Source organism: Embiotoca jacksoni, unplaced genomic scaffold, assembly GCF_022577435.1.
Source record: "Embiotoca jacksoni isolate LCO1_2020_lvr unplaced genomic scaffold, fEmbJac1.0.p SCAF_1, whole genome shotgun sequence".
Lineage (NCBI taxonomy): Eukaryota > Metazoa > Chordata > Actinopteri > Embiotocidae > Embiotoca > Embiotoca jacksoni.
The window spans coordinates 20,321,548-20,346,865 of record NW_027185229.1 but is presented as its reverse complement, the minus strand read 5'-3'; the positions used below and the strand labels follow the sequence as shown (position 1 = coordinate 20,346,865).

General features: G+C 38.1%; 1 protein-coding gene across 1 annotated transcript; it reads left to right on the top strand.

Annotated features, from left to right (window-relative positions):
- Positions 1-2,776: 2,776 nt before the first annotated feature.
- Positions 2,777-22,433, top strand: nckap1l (NCK associated protein 1 like). Its single transcript, XM_069146622.1, has 31 exons — positions 2,777-2,910; positions 3,796-3,906; positions 4,168-4,260; positions 4,902-4,958; positions 5,352-5,494; positions 6,481-6,571; positions 7,154-7,291; positions 7,898-7,946; positions 8,374-8,530; positions 9,452-9,508; positions 9,641-9,737; positions 9,986-10,095; positions 10,513-10,645; positions 10,888-10,969; positions 11,068-11,126; positions 11,233-11,378; positions 11,539-11,671; positions 12,025-12,144; positions 12,550-12,689; positions 13,202-13,333; positions 14,423-14,641; positions 14,962-15,092; positions 16,453-16,550; positions 17,351-17,444; positions 18,072-18,154; positions 18,469-18,549; positions 19,453-19,546; positions 19,666-19,782; positions 20,410-20,519; positions 20,873-20,962; positions 21,596-22,433. The coding sequence occupies exons 1-31, from the start codon at positions 2,821-2,823 to the stop codon at positions 21,710-21,712; spliced, it is 3,372 nt and encodes a 1,123-aa protein (XP_069002723.1). The 5' UTR covers positions 2,777-2,820; the 3' UTR covers positions 21,713-22,433.
- The last annotated feature ends 2,885 nt before the right edge of the window (positions 22,434-25,318 follow it).

Genomic DNA, 25,318 nt, shown 5'->3' with positions numbered 1-25,318 from the left:
ATATGTCTGTTTTGCTGCTACACGCTCCGCTATGTTCATCAGCTCTTTATTATAACCATTTTCATTACATACAGTAGCTGTTGTTTACCACAAGTGTGGCAAACATTTGAAAATATATTCAAACAGGTTTTTCAGCCCGTTCTGCTAATGATTTGATAGAGTAGAACTTACAGAAGCCTCAGCTGTATACGTGCCTGTATTTCATTTATTAGACGGACCATGTGTTTTGCCATCTCTCTCTTCTGACATCTGGGCTGCAGCCGGAGCTGGGAGCACTTCCTCGACTATTACCATCACAGACTGCAAGGAAGGCTTCGGTCTCCGTAGACTCTTTATTTCTTCCCTTTTACTTCTTATAACTGGACAAACTTCTGTATATGTGTATATATACAATTATTACAAGTATTTTGTTACTATCTACTTTGTTAGTTTTGTGTTTTCCCTTCCATTTTTCTTTTTCTCTAAAAGCTATAGTTTGAGTGTTGTTTTGAATAAAGCTAATCAGTCTCACCCAGTATACTTGATTTTCTCATGTATTTATAGTAGAAGACAAATAAAGTAATCTCAGCTGGTTTCATCTCTTTTACATATCCTTCCTTTATGACTCATTTAGCCATAATTTAATCATTATTAATAAAATATGCAGCAATATAGAAACAAAAATGTCGATGTGCTTCTTTCATGGTTGTTTCAATGTTGCTCTTTTCAAAATATTTAATTGAGCATATCCCACAGTTTTCACGGGTGGCTCAAATACTGTATGTTAATTTGTCGATATATCTGATGCATCTCTTTCTTTTTTATTCCACAGCTCCATTAAAAAAATGTTTTTATTATATTTGTGATCATCACCCAACTGCTGCCTCATTTACAGCTACAGCAAAATCATCTGGTACAATTAGCTGTTTGCTCATGAGTCGCAAAACTAAACGGCTTTATGCACCTCCCTCATTCATAATGAGCCAGGTAAGAATCCTTTTTTTTTCTTTTACATTGTTCACAAAGGGGAAGAGGTTTAAATTTACTCTGTACCCTTCATCTACTAAGCCCCATCCCCTGCTCCTCCTCCCCCCACAGCCACATCCTCCAGTCTGGTTTCTCAGAAAGCCTTGTTAACATGTCTACTGCCCTCTGAGCTTCTGCCAATACGGAAATAATAAACAAATTATTTCTTTGAGTCCATTTAACATCAGACATTGTTTGGGTTTTTGCTGCACTCTCTGTGGTTGACTTTAGTGACTCTTATTAAGAAAATTACTCTCTCCAAGCTCTACTCTGTGCTTCTTAGTTTACACTCTACTGAACTTGTTACACAATTGCAAGAGGAGTTATTGGCGTCTTGTGGGATATGCTGAATAACTTTGGGCCCTTCTAGTTTACGTGACAAAGTCTTTTAGTCTCAGTAATTATACTGGGGGATAGTTTGACTGTTCAGAGCTGCTTTCCAGGTAATGAAAACTTCTAATTAACACAAAGCAACAAAACTCAAAGGAAAATGGCATTCATCAAATTCACTACTAACAGTTCCTCTTTACTGTGTACCACTGTCGGTACTGACAGCTGTTATTGAATTACTTTGATGTTGAAGAAATCTTAAAAAGGATTGTGTTAGTTTTTTAGACAAGTTGTGAAGACCTGCACACAGATACAGTGAGTTATTTAGCGTTTTTTTAGCCAATATTTGTACTTTTTGCCCATAGTTAAAGAGTTGTCTCCATTCCATTCCTGATACTGATTGAGATTTGTCACAATTATGTAATTATGAGATATAAGACATTTGGTGCAGGAAAAGGAATGCTTCCAAACTTCCCTGAGAGTTCTCCATTTTTAAGATTTTTAAGTAATCCAATGATAGTTGTCAGTACAAGAATAGTTTGCGATAGAAAGGTAGGTATCCACCATAAACATGTCCCGTGTTATCTTGTACTGCACTGTACTGCACTGTACCCCTCTGTTGCAGTCATTTATTTGGATGTGTAGACTTAAAGTTAATGTTTGTGATATTGTATGCTCATGAGCGTTGTACTGTACCTGTTTTGGAGTTGTCAAACACTTGCATAATTAATTTCACAGTTGGTCACTGAGCCACAGAGCTTCAGTGGGTAAATGATGACATCTTGTGGTTGAAAATGATTTTTTTTTATGGTGTAAAATCACTCGAGCACTGCTTTGCTATGGTGACTTCTTATTTTATAGTCCTTCACAATTTTGTATCCAAAGCAATCATCCTAAACACCATTAATATAATTTGTACCATTCTGCCATTCCTGTTCACAGGAGTCTTTTTTACAGAAGAAATGGAAGTAGCGCAGCCTGCAGTCAACAAAGGAAGCAGTGAAATGGTCAGGAAACATGGCTTTGGATTTATAATACCTTGTTATGTAAATGTACATAAAAAGGTATTATAAATAATATGTATTTCCTTTCCAGTACCAAATTAAAGTGGAGACACTGTCATTTCTTAAAACGTGACTAAAAATACAAATGTACAAGAATTCTAAAAGGAATACCTTGTGCACATTTTCTGTCATAGTAGGATATTTAGTAATTTTTGTTTTGGACATTTTCTTATTTTTTTTAAATTACATTTTTATATCTGCTTTTTTTTTTTTTTTTTTTTTTTTTTTTTTTTTTTTTTTTTTAACATACAGTTACAGCATGTGAGTGATTCACACTCAGCTCTGGTTATAGCTCCACCCCTACACCCATGAGTCCCATGTGACATATAGTGACAGGGTGAGGCTCTGGGTGCACTTGTTTCCGAGCAGGACCAGGAGGCCAAGGCACGAACGGAGGGCGAGGTGCAGTGTGACCAGAGCCATGGACTACCAACAGAAACTGGCTGAAAAACTCACCATCCTCAACGAGAGAGGGAATGGAGTGCTGATACGAATGAACTACATAAAGAAGGTGAGGAAGAACAGGAAGATTTAAGAAGTGAATGGTGCGAGTGACAGAGGGAACTTCTCTTTTTTCTCATGTGGCTTGTTTTGATAATTTTCTCAAAACTATGCACCTGCATAGTTATAACACAATAAAAAGATACATCTCAGATTAACATATCAGTAAATTCTAATTCACTATTTAGCAATACACTAAAATTTGATATTTTTTGGAACTGTTTTGCATTAACATTTAATTTCAGTTTCTTTAGAACTTTTAAAAGGGAATGATACATTGATTGTGCAGATTACTACTTTTACAACTCCGGTAGAAAGATTTATAATGTATAAATCCGAGTGTATTAACATACTTTATTTGTACTGCATTGATATATGGAGGCCTACAAGGATACATACCAGTAGTAATGACCCAGTGAAGCATAATTTCTCAAAGTCAGAAAATTCTACAGAAGATGCAACTCAAAATACTGTAATGAGTTAGTATGAGACTAAATTATGTGCTGTTTATGCACTGGTTTGGGTGTATACCGGCTTCGCAGTATGCACAGCTCTATCAGCTTATTTCTCCAAAGAGGAAGTGCAAACAGGAAGTCAGCCAGTGCTGTCAGTCACGTCAAATTTCAGTTGTTCTGAAATGAAAGCTGTGAAACTTGCACACAAGAATAGGGAGGTGGGGAAAGCAGTATTTCTCACACTGCCAATTGGTGTGAGAATTCAATGGCTTTGTTGCGATGTGCTTGCTTTTCTAACTTTTGGCTGGATGCTGCTCGAAATAGAAAAGAAATTGATGTCCACAAGAAAACATGTCATAGAAATTGAAGAGTTTTACAGTATAATGTGCAAAATGAAGAAATCGCATCATTTCTTTATGCTCTCCTGTCCTCTCCTCCAGTTATGTGCAGACCCCAAGCTGCGGCCATCGATGCTGACAGATAAAGCCATGGAAACTGCCATGAAGTACATCAACAAGAAATTCCCTAACATTGACTTCAGAGGAAACATTGTACGTTTGAAGCAGCCTTTTTGCAAGCTTAACTTTTTTTTCACCTCATGTCATTTTAATTTTGATGGTTTTGTTTGCTTGTAATCATAAAGGTGCTCTCAGTTAATATAATAATAAGCTTTATTTGTATAGCACCTTTAATACAAAAAAATACAGCTCAAAGCTTCATGATTACACTTTTATTTGTTTAATTATTTTATCTGTATTTGTTTAATTATTTTTATTCAAATCTTACCAGAACTGTTTTCATTATTATTACAGCAAAATCTGAACAACATCCAGCGAAAGAAATCGGAAGTGTTGGCAGGCATGGCAAGCTACTACGACTCTTTCCTGGATGTCATGGAGTTCAGGGTGATTATTGTTGCTTCTTTTTCTTTCGTCTTTCTCCATCTTTCTCCCTCGTCTTTTTCCGAAGCAAAACTTTCATGTTTCAAACTTCCGAGTCACTTTGCTGACATGATACAAAACTGAATGTTGCTAAAAGCATAACAAAAGAAAATTAACAAAAATTGGAACATAATCAAAATAGAAAAATAAAATACATGCTGTACATGATTCTTCAATTATGAAAAGACAAATCTAAAAATAGTGAGGGTGGTGGCAGTAAACAGAGCGCTCGTTCTCCGTTTCCTCTTTTATTGTATAATTTTTGGAGCCCAGGATACATTTACATATAGAGTGGTTTATTTGGATATAAGAAAATAATTGATAACATTCCAAATATCCAGGACAGAGTGGTTTGCTGTGGTATTTTTCACCTCGCTTCACATTAGTATATTTCTGTGATGGGATCGCAGCCAGGCCAAGACACTATTGGTATTTGAAAGACTGCACATTACTGAATTGAGATACTATAGGTATATGTAAATGATTAATGATTTTGAGCTGCCGGTTTCTATAAAAATTATCATGTGTTTTGGAAATTGCATTAGAGGGCTAACATGATTTAGAAGTCTGTTTTCTGATCTAATTCCGCTCTGTTCTTCTTTTAGGACCATGTGTATGAGTTGCTGAACGCCATTGATGCCTGTCAGAGCTTCTTTGATATTGTAAGTACTTACTGTTTAGCTTGTATTTGTTTTAAGTCAAAGAAAAGGTTACACAAAACATTTAATCGACAATCTCTAAAGCTGTCACCCTACTCAGCTTTCTGTTACTACGTTGTTTACTCCAACAGGCTACAGCCTGCTCTTATAATGTAGGCTACATTATGTTGTTTTGTCTCCTCACCACCCTAGCCTCATCATGTTCCGTTTGTTGGTTGTTTTTATTACCACTGTTAAAGTGGCACGTCTTGCCTTGTAATATTTCACACCCTATCCATCAAATTATTCCCTCGGCTGTTCCTCTGTGGTATCTATCCTATGTCTTAGAGAAGCTGTGGTAGTAACAGAGGGAGAGTGATTTCAGAGCAAGTGACTAAAGTGAAACTTGGATTTCAGGCAGTCAACTTTGACTTCACCAAAAACTACTTGGATCTGATAACCACCTACGCATCTGTCATCTTAATGCTCTCTCGCATCGATGACAAGAAGCTTCTGGTGGGAATGTTCAACTGTGCTCATGAGATGACTAATGGGAGCAGGTGAGCAAGCTGCTAAATCCATGCTGAAGTGATGTTACATATAGAGTACAAAGTAGTTGGAAGGATGGATGTGTTGCCCATTTACTATTGATCAAGATAGTGGTCAGTCAAGAAAAGTTTGTATTTGATAAATTAAGCTTTCAAAGGACAATGAACACTTAAAGGGAAAGTTTGGTATTTGCAACTTGCACCCAATTTTCACATCATTTTGGGTGTAATTGACAAATCGGGACAACAATTATATAAAATTTGTCCAGTACAGAGTGAGAATGTTTCAGCCATATTTTGGGGCGACTGCGCCTCGTCAAAGTAAGTCCAGTAAGTCCATTAAAAGTGCTTGTTTTTGCTATCCTCAGGCTCCGATTCTTAATAAAATTATCTGAAAACAATATGGAAAGAATCCCAAATCCAAAACAGAAGTCTGCTGGCTGAAGATCTCTCCATACATCGCAATACATTTCCCCCATTTCTATTCCCAGTACTCAATTTACCGAAAGTGATGGGAAAATAGGGTGAAAGTTGAAAAATACAGAGATTTCCCTTTAATTTAAGTCCTTTACTTAATGCTACTACAAGTTTCCACATCCATCAACATGGCTCGTCTTCTGATCCTCATGATTAGTCCTAAGTTTAATTGCCGCAGACATCACCACTAACCTTTGTGCCCAGGCATTCTTTGGCATTTTGAGTCTACCCACTTTGCAGGATATTTATTTGCATACTCCAAAATCACAGTTACACTTAGGATACAAGTCATATTTGAACACACACAGCTAGCCCCTTGAGAGGAAACAATCTAAACTCTGCTATATTTCAGCCACCCCAAAGAGAAGCTGTATAAAATGAAGTAATTTCTGAAATCCTAAATTTGTGTCCTCAATCAAATCCTTGTAGCAGAAAGATATTTTAGCATAGTAATGCATTGCTATTATGATGTCTTCTTTTCTTCTGCTTCCACTGATTAATTGCTATAATAAATCCTGCAGTGACCCCTCTTACCCGCGGCTTGGCCAGATGTTTTTGGAATATGAACATCCCTGGAAGAAGCTCACTGAGGAGTTTGGCCCTCACACAAAGGTGAATTCAGCTCAGAGTTTTTCATTTCATAGCTGTTTAAGTACAAAGATACATACACTAATGATGATACTCTTTATAGTAAGTCAAAGGTGGACTGATAAATTATGCAAAATATTTGATTAATCTTTTTAATATATGGATGTCTTTCTTCTGGCACCTCTTCCTTACAATACATTTGATACCTTTCTGGTGTTCATTTATTTAAACACATTAACATTTATAGTAGATGATACACACTTCTGTTCTGTCCATGTTACTCGCTTCACAAACCATTTCCCCTTTTAGGTTTTAGTTTGAAGCCTGTTAGAAATGATCATATTCCACCATGTCTGACAGTATCGTACTTGTCATTATTGGAACTGAGTGATGTTTCCCTGAGTGAGTTATGGCTATGTATTTAGTGGCTATAACACTCCACCGGCGTGAAGTGTGTTAAAAAAACAAACTGCAGTTAATGAGGCTTGGATTTGGGATTTGAAGTGTTGCCATCTCTCAGTATCTATGTACTATTGCCTTTCTTTTTTTCCCCTCGCTCTTTATCTTCCTCACTCACTGTCTTTTCCTTCTCTGTCCCTCTCTCAGTCTGTGACAACAGCATTGCTTTCCCTGAGGATGGTCTACCCACGCAGAAACCTGCCAGCAGAGCAGTGGCGGAGTGCCCAGCTCCTCAGCCTGCTCAGTGCTCCAGCTGCCATGCTGGAACCAGCCCACTGTAACACGGTAAGTCCACCCTTCCATCACCTCTCCTCATGTACTCATCTCTGACAGAGGGAGAAGGGCGGTGCAGAATAGAGAGAAGGAGTCACAGCCAAGATGCAATAACAGCAAATTATTTTGTAGGTCAAATACAGCCTAATTAGGAGCTCTGTGTCCCATTTTCCTTCTCCTTACATAGTGCTATCATTTCAATTTCATGAATAACTGGATTCACTTTTATCTTCTCTACTCCTTTCTCAACTAAATAATTACGATAAATGTGCTATACATATCCAGCACATTTGAAAAAACGTCATCCCTTATCTAAAGTAGAGAGTATTGATTGGCCTCTTGAGCTCTATTCTATATATATAATAGGATTATTAAACACATTTTGGGATTGACAGTCAATATTTCTTTAAGAGAAAAAAACCCAATAAGTACATAGTTTAACCACTGACTTTCCTCTAAAGCTTAAATTAGAATGCAGTTTGGAAAAGGGAGGTATGACAGCTGTACATACTGTAGCTCTCCTGGATAGGCAATCTTGTACAATGTTAATGAGTTTTTTTGACCAGTTGTAGTAAATGTGTCTGTAATGGCAGTTAATAAGCTTGTTGCCCCCCACAGATGGCATGTGAATATCTGTCTATGGAGGTGATGGAGCGCTGGATCATTAGTAAGTGTTTCTCTGCCTGAAAGGTAACCACACCAACAGAAATAATCTTTGTTTGAATAGCAGTACAATCAGTATGTAAGTTGTTTCTTCTAAACACACATAACTAAAACCAAATTTCAATAAAGAATGTGAATACTTAAAGTAATCTACCTTCAGAAGTATTGGCAGTTAATTTTCTCCATAAATGACTATTGTCCCGAATGTGATCAGACAGCTATGTTGTGCAATTTTTTTATTTATTTGAATACCAGTAAATGTTAAAATCCAAAGCATCCAAACAGTTTTAACTTTATCGTTAGAGAGGAAAAAAAGCCTGTTATTCATATTTATTTTAAGAAATGAAAAACAACAACAAACAAAAAAACTGCCAGATGCGATGAGTCTGTGAAACTGTGTCATGATGGTTGCTAAACTTTCCTTCTTGTAGTCGGCTTCCTGTTGTGCCACAGCAGCCTGAATACAAACCAGGCCTCCCAAGAGCTGTGGAAGATGGCTCTGCGGAGCGGCCTCTATCTCACCCTCACCAGAGATGAAATCCTTAACATCCACAAGGTCTCTGAGGACCTCTTCGACAACATCAAAGGGTATAAAAACCTGCACTGCTGTACTGTACTCTCTTCACCCTGTGCACTGTCAGAAATAGAGCGTGGTTGATGAATAAAGATACAAAAAAAATATTTTTTTAAATCCAGCAAGGAAATGCACCTTCATATTTTACAAAGTCAACAAAGAGGAAATTATTTAAAAATGTATCTTACACATCATACTCATCCCTGCTGTGGATTAAAGAGTGTTGGCCTCTCATCTGGTTGTTTTATTTACTCATGGACCTAGCCTCCAAAAAGCAAAACAGCCAGATGTTTTATATACTTAATAATTTATACAAGTTTTGGGGAAGATTATAGTTTACATGATTACATATTGGTGGAAGCTAAAAACATATGACTGAGCGAGTAATACAAATAACTCTCATCATAACGCTAAGTTTAATTTTGACATAACTATAGTATGCCAACTATTAAGGTAAAGTATATTTGGCTGGACTGCAACAGAGGGACCAGGCCAGCCCTATAAACTCAAATGACTGAGTAAGTCAGTCACTCAGTCACTAAGTGATAAGGTCATGTCATTGGTTGGCTGAATGCTGCAACTTCCTGTTGTTGTTCAAAATAAAAGTCCTCATTTCAAATGAAAAGCCCAATAGGGTTGTAAATGCAGTTAAACCATATACTAGGTTTTGACCCAGTCTTGTTTATAAAAAACTACCACCCTCTAAAAATTCTGGGTATTCAGCTAAATAATGTAATAGGAGAAGAGGTTGAAATATAAATAGAGCAAATTTAGAGAAGTTAAAAAGTCACTTTCCAGTCTGTTGAAAATTGGGACTAAAGCTGCGATGAACATATGTTAAGAAACATATTGACATGTACTGACAGTAATTGATTTATAAGACTGTAATTTAGTTTCTTACTGCATCTCATTAATTCCCTTTTCTTTTTTAACAGGTATAGCAAGCGAGTTGCAGACATCAAGGAATGTCGTGAGCACGTCTTAGTCAACAGGTGAGCTTGGACAATTAAAAATAACAAATGCTTTTACCACTTTTGTATCATCATTTTTAATTGATTTGTATTTACTTTGAAATTAGCTGTGAGATGCAAGTCTTCATTTTCACGTTTTTATTTTTTAACCAGCGGAGCTATGCACAGAGAGCGGAGGCAGTTTCTGAGAGGAGCAATGAAAGAATTATTTAAAGTTCTGGGGGATGAACCGGGACTCCTCGGACCAAAGGTAGAAGTATAGTAAGGAGCATAACAGTGGTACTTGAGGAATTTAAATAATTTCATTACTGCATGTTATTGCTCCAAATGAAATTCTGGTCACGTGACTCATGAAAATGTATGTCTTTGATCCAGCCTCCACCCAGCAGACATCTGACAGTCTCACACTTCAAAGTAATTCAACTTACACCAATGGCAGAGGATCTTCCTTAACATGCATCTTTCTTCTCTGTTCTGCGGGCCTATCAAATCCCAAAGGCCCTGTTTGTCTTCATGGCTCTGTCATTTTCCCGTGACGAGGTCCTGTGGCTCGTCAGACACTCTGAGAATATGCCAAAGATAAAGACACCCGAGGACTACATTGACAAGTAGGTCATAGATATATATATATATATATATATATATATATATAGGAAGTAAACCATGGACTGCTGCAGATGCTGCAGTATCAACGTCATACTAGTGTGCAAAGTCTGGCAGCCATCAGTCAAATTTCAGTCATATAGAGGGCAACAGGAGTGAAGTAAATAAGGGCCTAACAATCACAAAAGCTCTTGTATTCATTTGGTGTTCATCTTCATTGTAAAACCCTCAGCAGTGTCACTTTAGAAGTTCTCCCTACCTGCAACTCCACAATGAAGAAGCTATCAACACCAGTTTTTAGCAGCACGTCTCAAACTGTTTAAATTCATTTTTAAAGTGGCTTTAACCTTTAAATTCTGCTAAGGAGTAATTAGTAATGATTCAGTGTTCATTTGGTCTTTTCTCTGTTTTTCTTTTCTCAGTCAGATGGCTGAGTTGCTCTTCCACATGGAGAAGTTAAGAGGTGTAATGAGAAAGTACACTCTTGTAGTTCAGCGCTATCATGTTCAGTACCTGGCACAGTTTGATGCCTTGGTTCTCAATGACACCATACAGGTACATGTAGATAAAATGAGTGTGTGTGTGTGCACATACAATTTGTTAAAAAATGTAATGCATGTACTACGTAAGAAAGTTTGTGCATTTTTAAATTTTGTGTGTTTCTCTTAAGGATTATGTGAAATGCAGAAAGTTGCAGGAAAAAAACTGACAATAATGCTGAATGCATCCATTACTCCCCATTTATTTTACATCTGCATTAACTCTATGAACTAACAGCATCAAACTCTGCACTCCAGAACATGTATGTGTGTCCAGAAGAGGAATCAGTCCTGCTGAGCTCATTTGTTTCAACCCTGTCTGCTCTTTCAGTCAAACAAGGTAATCACAAGGAAATACTGTGCACTACCTGCATTTACCTGCAACCAAACAAATAACAAATTAGATTATAATAATGATAAATGGCTTTTTCTTTGCAGTGGACAAAAAAGAGGATTTTGATCTCAGAGCGCTTCGACTGGACTGGCTGAGATTACAAGTATGCACGTTTATTGTGTCACCTCAAATGTGAGTTCAGTTCTGGGTGTGAACTTAGCAAAGTGAGTGGCAGGTACTACAAGTTTTTTTTTCTTCCTTTGTTTTAGGCCTACACAAGTGTGAGTAAGGCCCCTCTTTTACTAAAGGAATACCCTGACCTGGCAAATGTGATGAACATGATCCAGTTTCACACCAGGATGGTGGACAGCATGGAAGAACTGCTGCAAGAGACGTCTGAAGTGTCCATCCTCTGGTCCGTCTCTTCTCTTCTCTTCTCTTCTCTTCTCTTCTCTTCTCTTCTCTTCTCTTCTCTTCTCTTCTCTTCTCTTCTCTTCTCTTCTCTTCTCTTCTCTTCTCTTCCAAGACAAGACAAAGTTCAAGCATTTTTTTACTGGTTATCTTCTGTTTTCCAGTTTCTACCCACGAGTCTTTGAGAAGATGTTCTGCCAGAGCAGTGAGGAAATGACCATGAAGTGTTACCTCATGGCCTTCCCTTCTGCCTGTTCTCACTTCACTAACTGTGGACATCCTCTGTGCCCAGAAGAGGTCAGTGTTCAGTTATTTGCTGACCACGCTATGAATCATCAGCTCAAGAACAGCTACACTCTGCATGAAGTTTGATTTCTAACTCCCACATTGCATGCTGGATCACAACAGTATTAACAACGTTTTTTAGTTTATATAGATATTCCTTTCTCATTACTAATTATGATGAGTGAATGAGTGATCAGTGAGAGTGATATATGTGCTGATTTGCACCATTTTCAGTTTCTATTTTCAATAGTGTACAAACTATTTGTGCTCAGGCATTCATCTCTCTGTACATTTATTCATGCCTACCTGTGTATTGTGAGTGTTACCATGTTGTGTCTTTTGTGCCTTGTGCCTTGTGTGTCTAGATCGAGGCAATGGAGAAGAGGAGTCTGCGCCTGTGTGTGACCTTCTTGGAGCAGATAGCCAAGCAGACCAGCAGTGTTATGTTAGAGATATGTGCTGAGCAGCGCAACCTCAATGACCAGGTGAAATCTGAATCTATTTCAGAGTGAAAAAAAACCCGAATTATCCAGCAGAAATTTAGTCTTGAATCCATATCCAAATATAATCACACAAGGCACAGCTTGGATTCAGTGTATTTCACTGGAGGAAGTGAACAGACTTGGGATTTTGAATAAAATGATAAGAAAGTTCAAAAAATCTGCAGTTGATTAGTGCAGTCTTGTTTCTCTAAGCCTTGAGGAAAATATGGTAAAAGCCTACTTTTCATCTAAGTTTCAGGAATGTGAACAAATAACTCACATGTTTGTCTTTGAGGATGTTATCCAATACTAGCTTGCCTGGATTTAATTGTACAATCTTGTCTCTCTTTTTCTTTCCCTTTCTTCTCTCCCTCTTTGCATCCATTTTCCCACTTGATAACCCCTTAGTTGCTGCCTAAGCACTGTGCCGAGAGCATCAGCGCTGCTCGCCATAGAAAGCAAAAGAAGACGGTGCCAAAAAAAGGAGAGGTCCAGAAAGAGAAGCCAGGCGCTGAGAGCCTCAGGAAAGACCGGACCGTCGTCACCAAGTCAGCCTTGATTATTACCATCATTTTCTCTACTTATCTCACCCTGCCTGACCCTGTTACAGTGCTAAATTGGCTTTTCTTACCTTAAGTTATAAGAAGACAGTATGAAAATTGCACTTGCCCACAAGGCATAATTGGTTTTGAACATAATACCCGTCAGAGTTAACAGGTGCTGAATCAAGTCAGTAAAAGTTAGAAACAAAACATGTCAGCATAAAACCACATTTGCTGGCAGCACCATATATTTTGGTGCTTTTTTTAAAAATTATTGTTGTAAAGCTACACTCCTTGATTTAAGTTTGAAGAGTTTCACTTCTGTCTCGCCCTCCTCTCAGTTCTCCTCCCCTCTGCCTCAGTTTGCAGATATGTTTTGAACATCTGCAAACATCTCTGACATGTTCATTGCCGTATTTGTCTGAGTATAGAACATCAATACTAAAGTCAATGTCAAAATATTTGTCCTCACTTTTTAAAGACTTACATCCTCGTCTCTCTTTTTCTCTATCTCGTAGTGTTGACAAGATGCATCTGATGTTGACAGAGCTCTGCTCATCCTACAGTCTCTGCAGTGAATTTGTTGTCTTCGACCACATTGTCGTTCCCACAGAGTTCCTCCTTTCTCATCTGGAGACACGCCTCTCTGAGTATGTTAAATGGGGATGGGTGGGGATTAGTACATTTGTCTAAATAAATGTGCATGATATAATGAAGTTGTACAAAAAATTCTGTGTCCCTGAGGGGATAAGTGCAGATTTTTCTCCCTCACCTGCACCTGAAGCGCATGTGTCACTTCAGCAGCACCAAAAACAATTACTGTCAGAAATATGCTAATTCATGAAACGAGTGCCTGCTTTCATTGTGCAAGGAACCTGCTGCCCATTGAATATTTTTACGTCTGCCAGTGCCTAAATATGCCGTGAAAGTGTAGCTCTGCATATTTATATATTGCCTTCATTTTGGCTTTTTTATTCTGTTCACTCTGTGTTAAAACTCACTGATTGACAGATTGTGTGTGTCCTGTTCAGCAGGCCGACCTCCGTGCTTAACAAAAGCTGTAGACATATGAAATGCAAAAAGTCAACTGACTCTGACCAGGATTTGACAGAGCATCATTTCCAGCTGCATTTCCCCCAAATTGTCACTCCTTGACTGATCTGCACACATTTTTTTGTCCTTCAGGCAACAAGGGAATTATATGTAGTTTTGTTCTTATCAAATTTCGTCTCCATCCCTGTAATGAAACCTGCTTCACTATCTGATTCCCTCATGCCAAGCTGTGTTGCACCCACTTAAAAGTCTGAGCAGAGATCCATCATGTCACTCCCTTGCTCTGTGTCATTTCAGTGCTAACTGCTGTTTAGATTAGGGTTTCATACCAGGGTAACCTAATGTCTCTGTGTATATGTTCTGCTTAGTCTCCCTGTCTTAGCAGATGATTATCTCCCCTGTCACCTTAAAATTAGCGCCCTTGAGTAACAGCATGCTCTCAGTGATTGGTCCATCTGTGACCAAACTTGTAAACACAGTCAAGGAGAGAAAGTGAGAGAATCAAGGGCCCTAGCAAAAAAAATAAATACACTTGCAGTGAAGCCCTGGAGCAGTAAATGTGCTGACCTAATGAGACCAATGCCAAGTCACCACGGCTCGTTTAACCCATGTTAAGGTCCCATCTGTCCACCTTCAGTCCCCTTTAGCCCAGTGACAAGTGACGTTAGTTAAACATGTTTCTCCAGGATCATCGTGAGAATGGCCAATTACAATCAGACCACCCAGGAGATAGCCCGTCCCTCTGACCTCCTGGCAGGGATAAGAGCCTATACAGACAATCTACACAGCCTCGCCAGCTTCATCAATGTGGACGTCACCCGGCTGGTGAAGAGTGTCCTGCTGCAGCAAACACAGCCGCTGGACTCCCACGGAGCGCAGACTATTTCAAACCTCTACACAAACTGGTGTGTGATATATATTGGTACATCTACTGTATGCTGCATGTAAATGTCCATTTAAAACACCTGTATCTAAATATATCTTCATCTACGGACACCTATATAGCATAACCATCATATACACAACAAACCCATATGAAGAATAATTGCCAATGCATGTATCACAAGAACTACACAAAAGAACATCCACAACTTTTTCTCTTGTTTTCTGACATATTTTTGCCCTCTCTTTGTGTCTCACCTCACTCTCTATAATTCAAACCTGTTGTTAATAACAGCTAAGAAGATTCTTGTCTTGTTTTATAATTTTGTGTGCTTCAACTCAGGTTGCTGGAGGGTCTTTTACGTCAGGCGAGCAACTCCCTCATCGTCCACTGTCCCACGATGAAGTGCTTTGTCAGCCAGATTACTGAAAACGATCCCAGTTTCAGAGCAGAGGAGTTCTCTGACATATCAGGTCCGTCCTGAAACTTTATTGTTGTCATTTATTCTGCATAAAAAGTTGATCTGTTAGAAGTGCTACATTTTTGTGCTTTTACTCCCCTTTTCACAAATAAGCCACAGAGACACAAATAATACAAAAGCAACACATGCAGTAATGATGTGTAAATGAAAGGATTAAGATGACATTTCTTAGTTACATATCGCCTTGAGTATCCATAGCAACAACTCCAACTTTTGAGAGGTTTTATGATGAGTTTGTCCATGTTGCACACTTAGTTCACTTATTTAAGCTACAACAGCAAATTAATGTGTGTGTAATCTGAGAGCAGCCTTGTTATAATTATATAATAATTGTATAACAATTATAATAATTGTTATACATTTTCTTCTATGAAAATGTTTGCATGACAGATGTAAAAATAGCCTACATCAGTGGGAGAGATTTTTTTTTTCTTCTTTACTTCTTGCAGGCCCATGGTTTTACACTCATCAGTTTCAAACATTTATCCTGTGTTAGGCGGTTTAATGATCATGATCCCACAGGTCTAGGAGATGACTCACTCTTTAAAAAAAAAGAAAAGCACCACTTGTAGCTCCGGTTCCCTCCTGTGACACCACATGCAGAGGGATTGCTCAAGACAATATGGAGCTTGTCATTGTAATGGTGTGCGATGTTTTCTTTTGACAACATGTATCATGCAGTTTATTTTGACACTGCCTAGATGATGTAACCTTCAGTAGTGCCTAAAATATTCCCCCATTCTTCCTTCCCTGTATTATAACTATTCTCCTCCACATAGCCTTCTGTTCCACCTCCACACTACCTCATAGGAGGAGTGGAACGCCTTATGGCTGCATTCAGGCTACGTCCACTCCACTTGCCACATGGATACTCAAGCAAACATGAGCAATATGCTTGCATTTATAAGAAAGACCTCTTCACTTTAGTGTTATCCTTATTGTCTATATTTACTGCTCAGTGAGGTATCTGCCTGCCTCGCAGTGACTCACTTGCCTGTCCATTAACCACATCCAATTTTAACCACACGTGTCCTACTCCATCCATATTCATTCAGATGTCAAACTGAGTGAAAGGTCTAATAGCTGCAGCTCACTCTGTCTCACTGATTCAGCTACACTCACAAATCAAATTGGATTTGTGTCCTCTTTCATCTGTGAAACTAATAGAGAGTCAAGCCTTGTGGTTGTTTCCTGTAAAACACCACGTTGTAAACAAATACATCTTCACTTGATCCTTCCTCTGTTAATTCCTGTAGTCATGGCTATATGTAATCAACCTCAGTTTAAGCTGTTGTTGATCTTCTTCTGATAATTAAGTGATCCTCATAATATTGCTATCAATTTCTGAACAGAGTTACAGGCCCTGGCGGAGCTACTCGGGCCATATGGCCTGAAGTTTCTGAGTGAGAACCTGATGTGGCACATCACCTCTCAAGTCAGCGAGCTGAAGGTACAGTATGATGCAGTGGATTTGTTTTTAAGATGAGTTGCCTGTATTATCCAGGTAAATAAGTGAGTTTAATCTCAGCTATGACTATCCAATGCTTTTTCACCAGCTAGCATTTAATTGATATACTGTAGTTAGATCTCTTGCATTAGGTGTTTTTGCTAACTATTTCTGTGTGGAGTTGGAGTGCAGTTAATACAAAGGCAGAATGAAGTAATGATACGCAGCCAAAACGTACAGTTTAGTTTCAGCTGTTTGATTTGGATTTTAGCGCTATTTTATTTAGTGCAAATTTAAATAACCATTTTCACAAACATAAGCATTTATTTATAAATCATACACTTGTATGGCACACTATTTGTAAACCAGCCTGTGTCAGAAAGTCAGATTCTGGTTTTAAGTCAGTTTTGACTAGATAATATTACTTTTGTTGACAAAAGTACATTCAAATCTGTGAGCATAGTAAAAGTATTTACATGTTTCCTTCAATATACATTCTAGTAAATATAATACATTCAAATTAACTTGCGCAGTTCCTTGTATTGTGGGGAAAAGTGTCCATCTAAAAGCATTTTTGTGCATCAGCTACCTGTTATCCTTTCAAACTTGTATATCTCCTTTAAAGCAATAGATCCTGAGACCAGTTAATGCTGCTGTACTGTGTCAGACTCCCCACGTTGACACCTGTGATTGAAGCCAGAAGTTGCAGAATGTACTGCCAGACAGACCTGTCACAGCTATGACCTCTCCCTATGATATCTTGTGACTTTTATCACTTAATTCAATTCCTTTTCTTCTTTTAGAAAATGGTGATCGACCACATGGACATCCTGGTGCAGATGAAGAGCAACTTTGACAAGCCCGAAGAAATGGCCAGTCTTAAAAAGAGGCTGACAGGTGAGAAGTGGGGTGAGGAAGATGAGAGGAGGAGATGTGAAGGAAGAGGCAAGGGGTTGAAAGGAGTTGTAGGAAAAGAGAGACAGGAGGGGATCTGATGCAAAGAACGAGGTGACAAGAAGAAACATGCAGGAGATTAAAGGAAGAGGGATATCAAGAAGTGAAGGAGGAGCACTGCAGTTAAACTACTCTAAGCAGAGACCATGATAAAAAAAAAAAAATGTTGTACTGATTCTCATCCATTTAACTAGTCTTTAAAAACAAATGTGGACGAATGTGTTAAACTTGAATGAATCAGATGATAATTTGGAAGAAATTGAGTTGAGTAGATAATTTGACGGAGTGGCAGAAACGAGTATCAAAGACAACAATCATGTGCTAATAAATCTATTTTTTTTAAAAGCAGTAGATAATTCTGTTACCACGTTGCCCATGTTTGCAATTGGCCAGATGCCCCCATACCCCCCCCAAAAAAACTCTGGGTTGACTTGTCGAGTTGCTAACCATCTTTGTGAGGCTGCTTTGGTTAATCATGTTTGTTTGGTACAGTAAAAGCCAGATAACAGAAAGAAATGTTGTGTATTTTAAACCAGCTCCATGGTAGATGTGTTTCATGTGTACTTCCAGGGGGAGAGAACGTGCTGAAGAGGATGACCATCATCGGGGTGATCCTGTCCTTTAGATCAATGGCACAGGACTGTCTGAAAGATGTAATGTCCAACAAAATTTTAAGATAATATAAAACATGATATGATAAAAATGCATATAATATAGTGTAAATATGAAATGTGTGGTTTTTTTTAAGAAAGTAGAGAATTCAGGGTATCTTTTAGTGAGAGTTTTTTGTTTATCTACCGGTCATGGTCTTTGCCTATTGATATCAATATATTAACGATATGTATAAAGAAATACCAAAACATCTTTTATAATTTTTTTCTTCATCTGCTTTTCAAAAATGTATCTAGTAGGATTTTTTAAAATTATTTAAGTATGTAATATTGTGTCATCTAATCATGTAAAACAGATGCTACATAAGCATTGTCCGTACCTGATGGGGCCCATCGAGTCCCTGCGAGACTCCGTCTCCCCTGAAGCTGATATCCAGGTAAAACACAGCTCTTATTCCTCTTCAACGAAGCTACACTGTAGAAATGCATCCATATGTTGATATCCCACTGAGTCCCATTTTCACTGTGCATGAATCATCATGTCATAGTTTATCAACCGTTTGTTTTCACTGAGTCACCTTATTGTGGGAAAATGTATAATATTATTATTATATCCAAATGTATATTAATCTTTGCAATGTCTCGTGGGGGAAGTGACTGATAGCCATAAGAAGTTATGAATGCAGAATATAGCATGTATATGTATGGCAGACTAATGCAACAGTAGATCTGAGCTGGAGAGCTGCTGTTCTTTAGTACCAACCAAATTAAATTCCTTATCTCCCTCTGGAGCAATCTGTTTGACTGTGACTCATGAACTCTCCCTCCCTTTACTTACGTCTGGCCTCTGAGTGAGGCATGACAGCCGTGCCACAGCCCAGACCAGGATAACCCCAAAGACGTCAGCAGCCCCCTCATGCCGCCGTGAGAGAGACTCTAAGCGCTGCTGCAGCTCTGCTCTCTGAACCACATTAGGGGAAATGTTCTGCCCAGACAGGCCAACAATGCATGCAATTATAAATAGGGCAAGATCAAAAGCTGTCAAGACAAAAACACCCACCAATGATTTAGTATCACTCCTTAAAGAATATGCTGGGTGTCACTTTAGTTTATGCTGTTTGAAACGGTCACAGATTACTCTCCTGCTGGCTTTGTGTTTACCATGTGATAGTGGGTCTGTCATTAAAAACTTGTGTTGTACATCTTAAGGGGGAAAAAAAAGATGAATGAATCTGCATGTAAAGGGGGTTAAATGCTGTCAAAATTTTTCCCCTCATTGGTGCTGAAGTGTTGAACTGCCTTTTTTGACTACACTTTTCTTGATGCTTTTTGCTGCACAGGATACTCTGAGTGTTTTTGAGCTGGCCTCTGCTGCAGGGCTGACATGTAATATCGATCCTGCCCTTGTTGCAGCTATTGGCAGCATGAAGACAGGTAACACTAAAACTATTAGTGACACTTCAGTACACAGCATGCTGTGCTCTAATGGCTTACTAATCAGAAAGAGAGAGTGTCCTTTTATTTCTATTTTTCCTTTAATTACAAACTTGCAGATAACACATCCATTGATGAGGAGTACAAGCTGTCCCGTTTGTTGCTTGTCTACATCGCCGTGTCCCTGCCCACCTTGGCCCTGGACCCCAACTGCTTCTATAACCGGGAGCATGGAGGTAGATATTTATTTGTCCACTTCAGCTGCTGCAAACAGTTTGACAGTAATTAGTGACCAGGCAGCCATCTACCAAATACTAATCACATGTTCCCCCAGACCTTATTTACCAGCTGCTGATAGTGTATAAAAAAAACAAACTCCACCCTGAAACATGAGGCTTATTAGCATCTCTGTGTTTCATACTTTCCAGTCTGACATGGTTCAAAGCAAAGCTTGCTGGTTAATGAGAAACACGTTTTTGTTGAGAGACTTTTGTTTACAGATAACTCCGGCTGACGTGCATCGATACACTTACTCTTGGCATATGGCCCTGCTGACCCTTACTGCTTGGCTCCGAGCCTAGACTGAAACATTAAGAGCAGCAAGCAGCAGAGATTTCTATCAAAGCATTGCATGGCATTTGTCACTGTTTATTTTCTTTGCCTCTATTTTCCATTGACATATTTAAAATGAATTTACCCTGTGAGCCGGAGGCAATATGCTCAGCATGCTTCCTCTTAAGTGTTACGGATCATTAAGTCAATTTCTCCAATCACTGGGCCACAAACACATTCTCTCTATGGCTAAAGTACAGGATATGCTATTCTGTGTTTTGGTGATGGTTTTTGTATTTTTATTTTCTTAGGCCACAACAACAACATTCACTGTTTGGCTAAAGCTATCAACCAGCTTGCTGCTGCCATGTTCACCGTTCAGAACAAGAACATAGAACAGCAGCTCAAAGAGTTTCTGCTGGTGAGTGACAAACATTTTGCTATAGAGCGGACGCTCACAAAAAACCAGGTAAGTCAATGTTGATTGTTATGGAGGAAGGGGCATTTTTTTTTTACAATACATAACTTAAATATGCCTCTTTAAAAAAAATAATAATAAATTTAAAAAAAAAAAGCTAGATATAGCTCTTCAGGGCCTCTTCAAATATGTTTAAGTCTCAGGAGGTAAAATCACTCAGTTGAACAGTACATATAGATGTAGACTGCAGCGCTAATAGTTGGAGAGTTTTTTTCCCAGTCAAGCTAAATACCAGCAGTGTAAAAATGTTCCAGGTGTTTGATTTGTCTCTTTCTAACTTCCCGCCATTTCCACAGCTGGCCTCCTCCACTCTGCTTCAACTGGGACAAAACGTGGACAAAGTGGAGAGCAAAAACCGAGAGTCCATCTACTTGCTCCTACACATGGTAGGTTGGCCAGTTTGAAGAGATTCATTCACTTTCAAATTAAAAGACTAATGGAAAATCCCATGACCCTTAATTAAAGGAGCTTTTTCTCTTTATAATAACCCATAAGTGTTTTATATTATGGCTTACTGCTTATCTCTGTTGCACTAAGAAATGAACAATTAACAATGACTTCATTACTGACAGTATATAAACGCTTTATAGTAATTATGCAGCTTTTTAAAGTGCTTCTGAAATTTCAAATGGATGGAGAGGGTTTTTTCCTTAACAAGAGGGGAAATTAAAAGATGGAGTTTTCAATGTTCAAGTGGCCAAAACATTGCAAAGTTTATTCTTCTGTGTTTCTGTGTTAAAATGATCTCAAAATCACCAATGAACCTCAGAAGACACGATCCTTTGCTACACTGAACACAGGAACTGAAGTTTATTTTGAGTATTCTTATAAGGTGCACACATTTTTTTCTATTTGAGTAACCCGTCTAAAACTACATTGTCCCTCTTTTTAAAGAAATGACCTATACAAAATTAAACAAAACATGAATGATCTTTTAATTGGATTTGTTAATCATAATTTTTTTTTTTTTTTTTTTTTTTTTAATAACACCTATACCACTTTTACACTGATTCATCTAGATTGTGGAGGAGTCTCCGTTCTTGAGCCAAGACATGCTGGAGAGCTGCTTCCCATATGTTCTCCTTCGAAACGCCTACAGGGAGGTGTTCAGGACCTTCATTGTCACTCTGGGCTAAACATGTTGTTGAATACCTTAAATTTAAACATTATTTATGCAAAATAATATTTTAATGTGTATACATATTTTGGTTTAATAGCCATTCAGCCTCTGATTCACACAGGTTAAGCACGGCCTTGGATATTTTGATTACAGTTCCTGTTGATTCTTGTGAGTCATTGCTCTTTACAAATCAACATCCTACCACATTTGACTAAATCTAGGCCTGCTTGTATGGTGCCAATTAATGTATAATGAAGTGAATGCAATGAAGTGCTGCAGTATGAGTAATTTCATCTTCAATGATTCTGATTAGCAAATATTCACAAAACATCCCTTTTATGCTTTCAGGGTTTTTATTTTCTTGATATTTTTTAGAATGGAAGCACATCTAATATTAAACAGATTACTATATAAATGGTGTGGATTTTACATGAATAAATATGAAAATAATATTTTGTTTTCTTTTTTGGTCTGTATTCAACATGTGTTCCTCGTCTATTTCCAGTCTATTCTCCCTCTTCACTACCCTCCCATCCTTTGTCCCTGAACGAACCTCCTGTCCTCTTCATATTTCATGTGCAATTTAAATGATGCACTTCAGTTTTACAGAACCAAAAGTGCTTGTTACTAATTTTAGGCAACCCTTACGTGGTTATATTTTGCAACCAGCATGGCCCCTACAATCTTCCTCCTTTTTCCTTTCTCCTCTGTCTCTGCCCTTCCTATTCAACCCATGTTGCTGCTATATCCAGTTGGTTGCTAGCCTAGAGATATAGATACTCACATCCATTTGTGTATAGTGTGTGTGTGTGTGCACGTGGGTGTGTGTTTTCGCATTCGTGCATGCGAGTTGTATTTAAGGTCTCAGCATTGAAGGCCAAGCCTTGGGAATGGAATCTCTTGTGCTGTCTCTAGAGAGACAGCACAAGAGATTCCATTCCCACTGCAGGTAACATTAAACGAATTAAATAGCAGGTGTGTGTGTGTGTGTGTGTGTGTGTGTGTGTGTGTGTGTGTGTGTGTGTGTGTGTGTGTGTGTGTGTGTAAAGAGTTCAAGTCTATATACTTCAGAATTCTGTGCTCAAAGTATAATGTGGCATCTACAGACAAAATTGGACTTTCCTCCTCTCACATTTTCATATTTGTGTGTTCAGGGAATAGCCACGTATCAGCTTGGCGATTTGCTCATTTCTTTTTTCATTGCACTTCCCATTAAGCAGCTATCAGCCTTTCAAGCTGCCCCTTTATGTGAGATCCTTAATGCTTCTTTTATTTCTTGTACTGTTAAAGATTTTATAGGTTTTTTTCCTTGCCTCCTTGTGAGGATGATGGTTCTCTTATCACTCAAGTAATACAGTGACCCAGCAAATAAATGCTTTATAACACACTATAACGCTTTTTTTTCTGCTTTTTTTTAACCATAAAATCTTCATTTGAGTAAAAGTTACAATATTTTCCTCTGAAAAATGGTTGAATAGAAGTATAAAATGGATAAAATGATAATAAATCAACTACAATTGTTTAAACAATTTAGTAAATATACTTTATTCTTGTATTATTATTAATTGCATTATAGTGTGTTGTAAGCCATTTATGTTATGTTTAATTATCAAGGCTAAATTGGGGAGGTTAAAGTAAAGTGTTTGTTCAAGGCCAAAATAATTACATTTAAAAATGATGTTATGACAAGTATTTCTATCAGAACTCTTATTAATACTGTTATCACATCTTCTCTGCATGTGGAAGCTTTGCATGCAATTGAGCTTGTGGCTCCACAGTGGATTCTGTCCCGGGACCCTGAGGACAGTTAATGATGGAAACTCTGGTCTTGATATATAAAGACTCTCTGCTGATTGTGTTAGTGATGCAGATTTCTCTCCTGCTGACTTGTGGATACTGAGGATTACACACTGAAAAATACAGTATGCATACACAGAGAGGAGGACTACATGTGTGTGTGGGTTTAATCACAGAGCAGCGTAGATTAACATAAACTACAGCAGCTACAGTATATACACACACATTCAAACAATCACACATGCTGGATTTATAGGAACACACAGAGGCATATAGGCTCAGTCTATATCTCTCTCACGCTGACAAACGCACACATGCACATGGTCCTCAACAGCATGACAAACCACAAGTCATGATGCCAACGTGTAAGATACACAGAGCCGCTGATAGGAATCTCAGTCTTGGGACATGGAATACCACAACCGGAAAGGTAAGACTACCTTTAATAGTTTATATTTCTTACTCTACATTTCTTGTATCAAATTAATTACAACATAAAACAGTCATCAGTTCTCTCGTTGGGCTATATGGATAGTTTTCAGTTACACTGTGTGATTGTTGCGGGCCATAAAGATACAGAGGGGTAATTAACGTTTATGCAGTGTATTGTGCAGTGAGGTGTCAGGGCATTGTCTTTTGAAACAAACAGAAACTTGACATACTGACATGATACTTGACCTGACTGGATTTAATATATTTTACCATTCTGTTTATTGGATATTAAAAGGGTTTTTCTCTCAAAATTTACAAACAACCCACATCTACTTCACTCTTCACTGTGGTAATTGTTTCCTTATCTGTTAAGTCTTTAATTTATAGACACAGCAAGGGAGAGAACTATGCAGTATACTGCATCAGCTAAAAAGTTAGTTCATGTTTCTACAGTAGCTCAGATGGGACAAACTACACACCGGCTCTGAGAGCATCTTTTGTGTTTTTTGTGAGTTTCGTGGCTACTGTAGATTCTCTTACACGCTTAAAGGAGCTATTAAGGCAAGGGGTGTTCAGTTGGTGGCAATCTTCAACCTCACCACTATATCCCACTAAATCCTGCACAATGCTCCTTTGAGAGTAAACCGTACAAATGAGGTTGATGGGGATGTCATGTTCTGCAGGTATTTGGTTGTATAACAAAGTATCAGACAAACTAAACTGTTTGCTTGATGATAGGTTCAGAGGAAAAGTCAGCTCATTGAAGTTTCTTTAATTATTCTTGATGGCAACATTATTTCTCTGCACACAAATGTGTCCATTATTTCTTGAGATATCTCAGTCTTGACCAACATGGTGGACCCATTTTCTTCCCAAGGGCCTAATGGGGCTAAAAATTCAATACTAACGCGTACGTTTAAGCGATAACATCCTTGTTCATCCAAACACAATGCTGACAAATTTCATTAGGAGGATTTTTTTTTTTGCCAAAAATTTTACAATTTCAGACATCTGTGAATAATCTACAATAATTAAGAGCAATCTTATGATTTTTGATTAGTGGGAGCACCGCAAATGAAACTGAGATGGATATCTCCTGTGAAAAAAAAAAAAAAAAAAAAAAAAAAATCACTGTTAAATGCTAAGAGAAAACTGTGCTTTCTGTAATTTTGATGATATGGACTTATAATCAAAAGCACATTGTTTATAGGTTTTGAGACGCATCCCAGAAAGCAGAAAAACTTGTGTTAATGATATTAAACCTTCGACCCTTTGACCATTGTACTCAGAGAGCCGTTAATTCAAAGGGTTTCTGACTGTGTCCCTCAATTTCTCGAACATATCATTCCCATACAGAGAAACACAACATTTAGATGTAATTTATGGTGCCGCA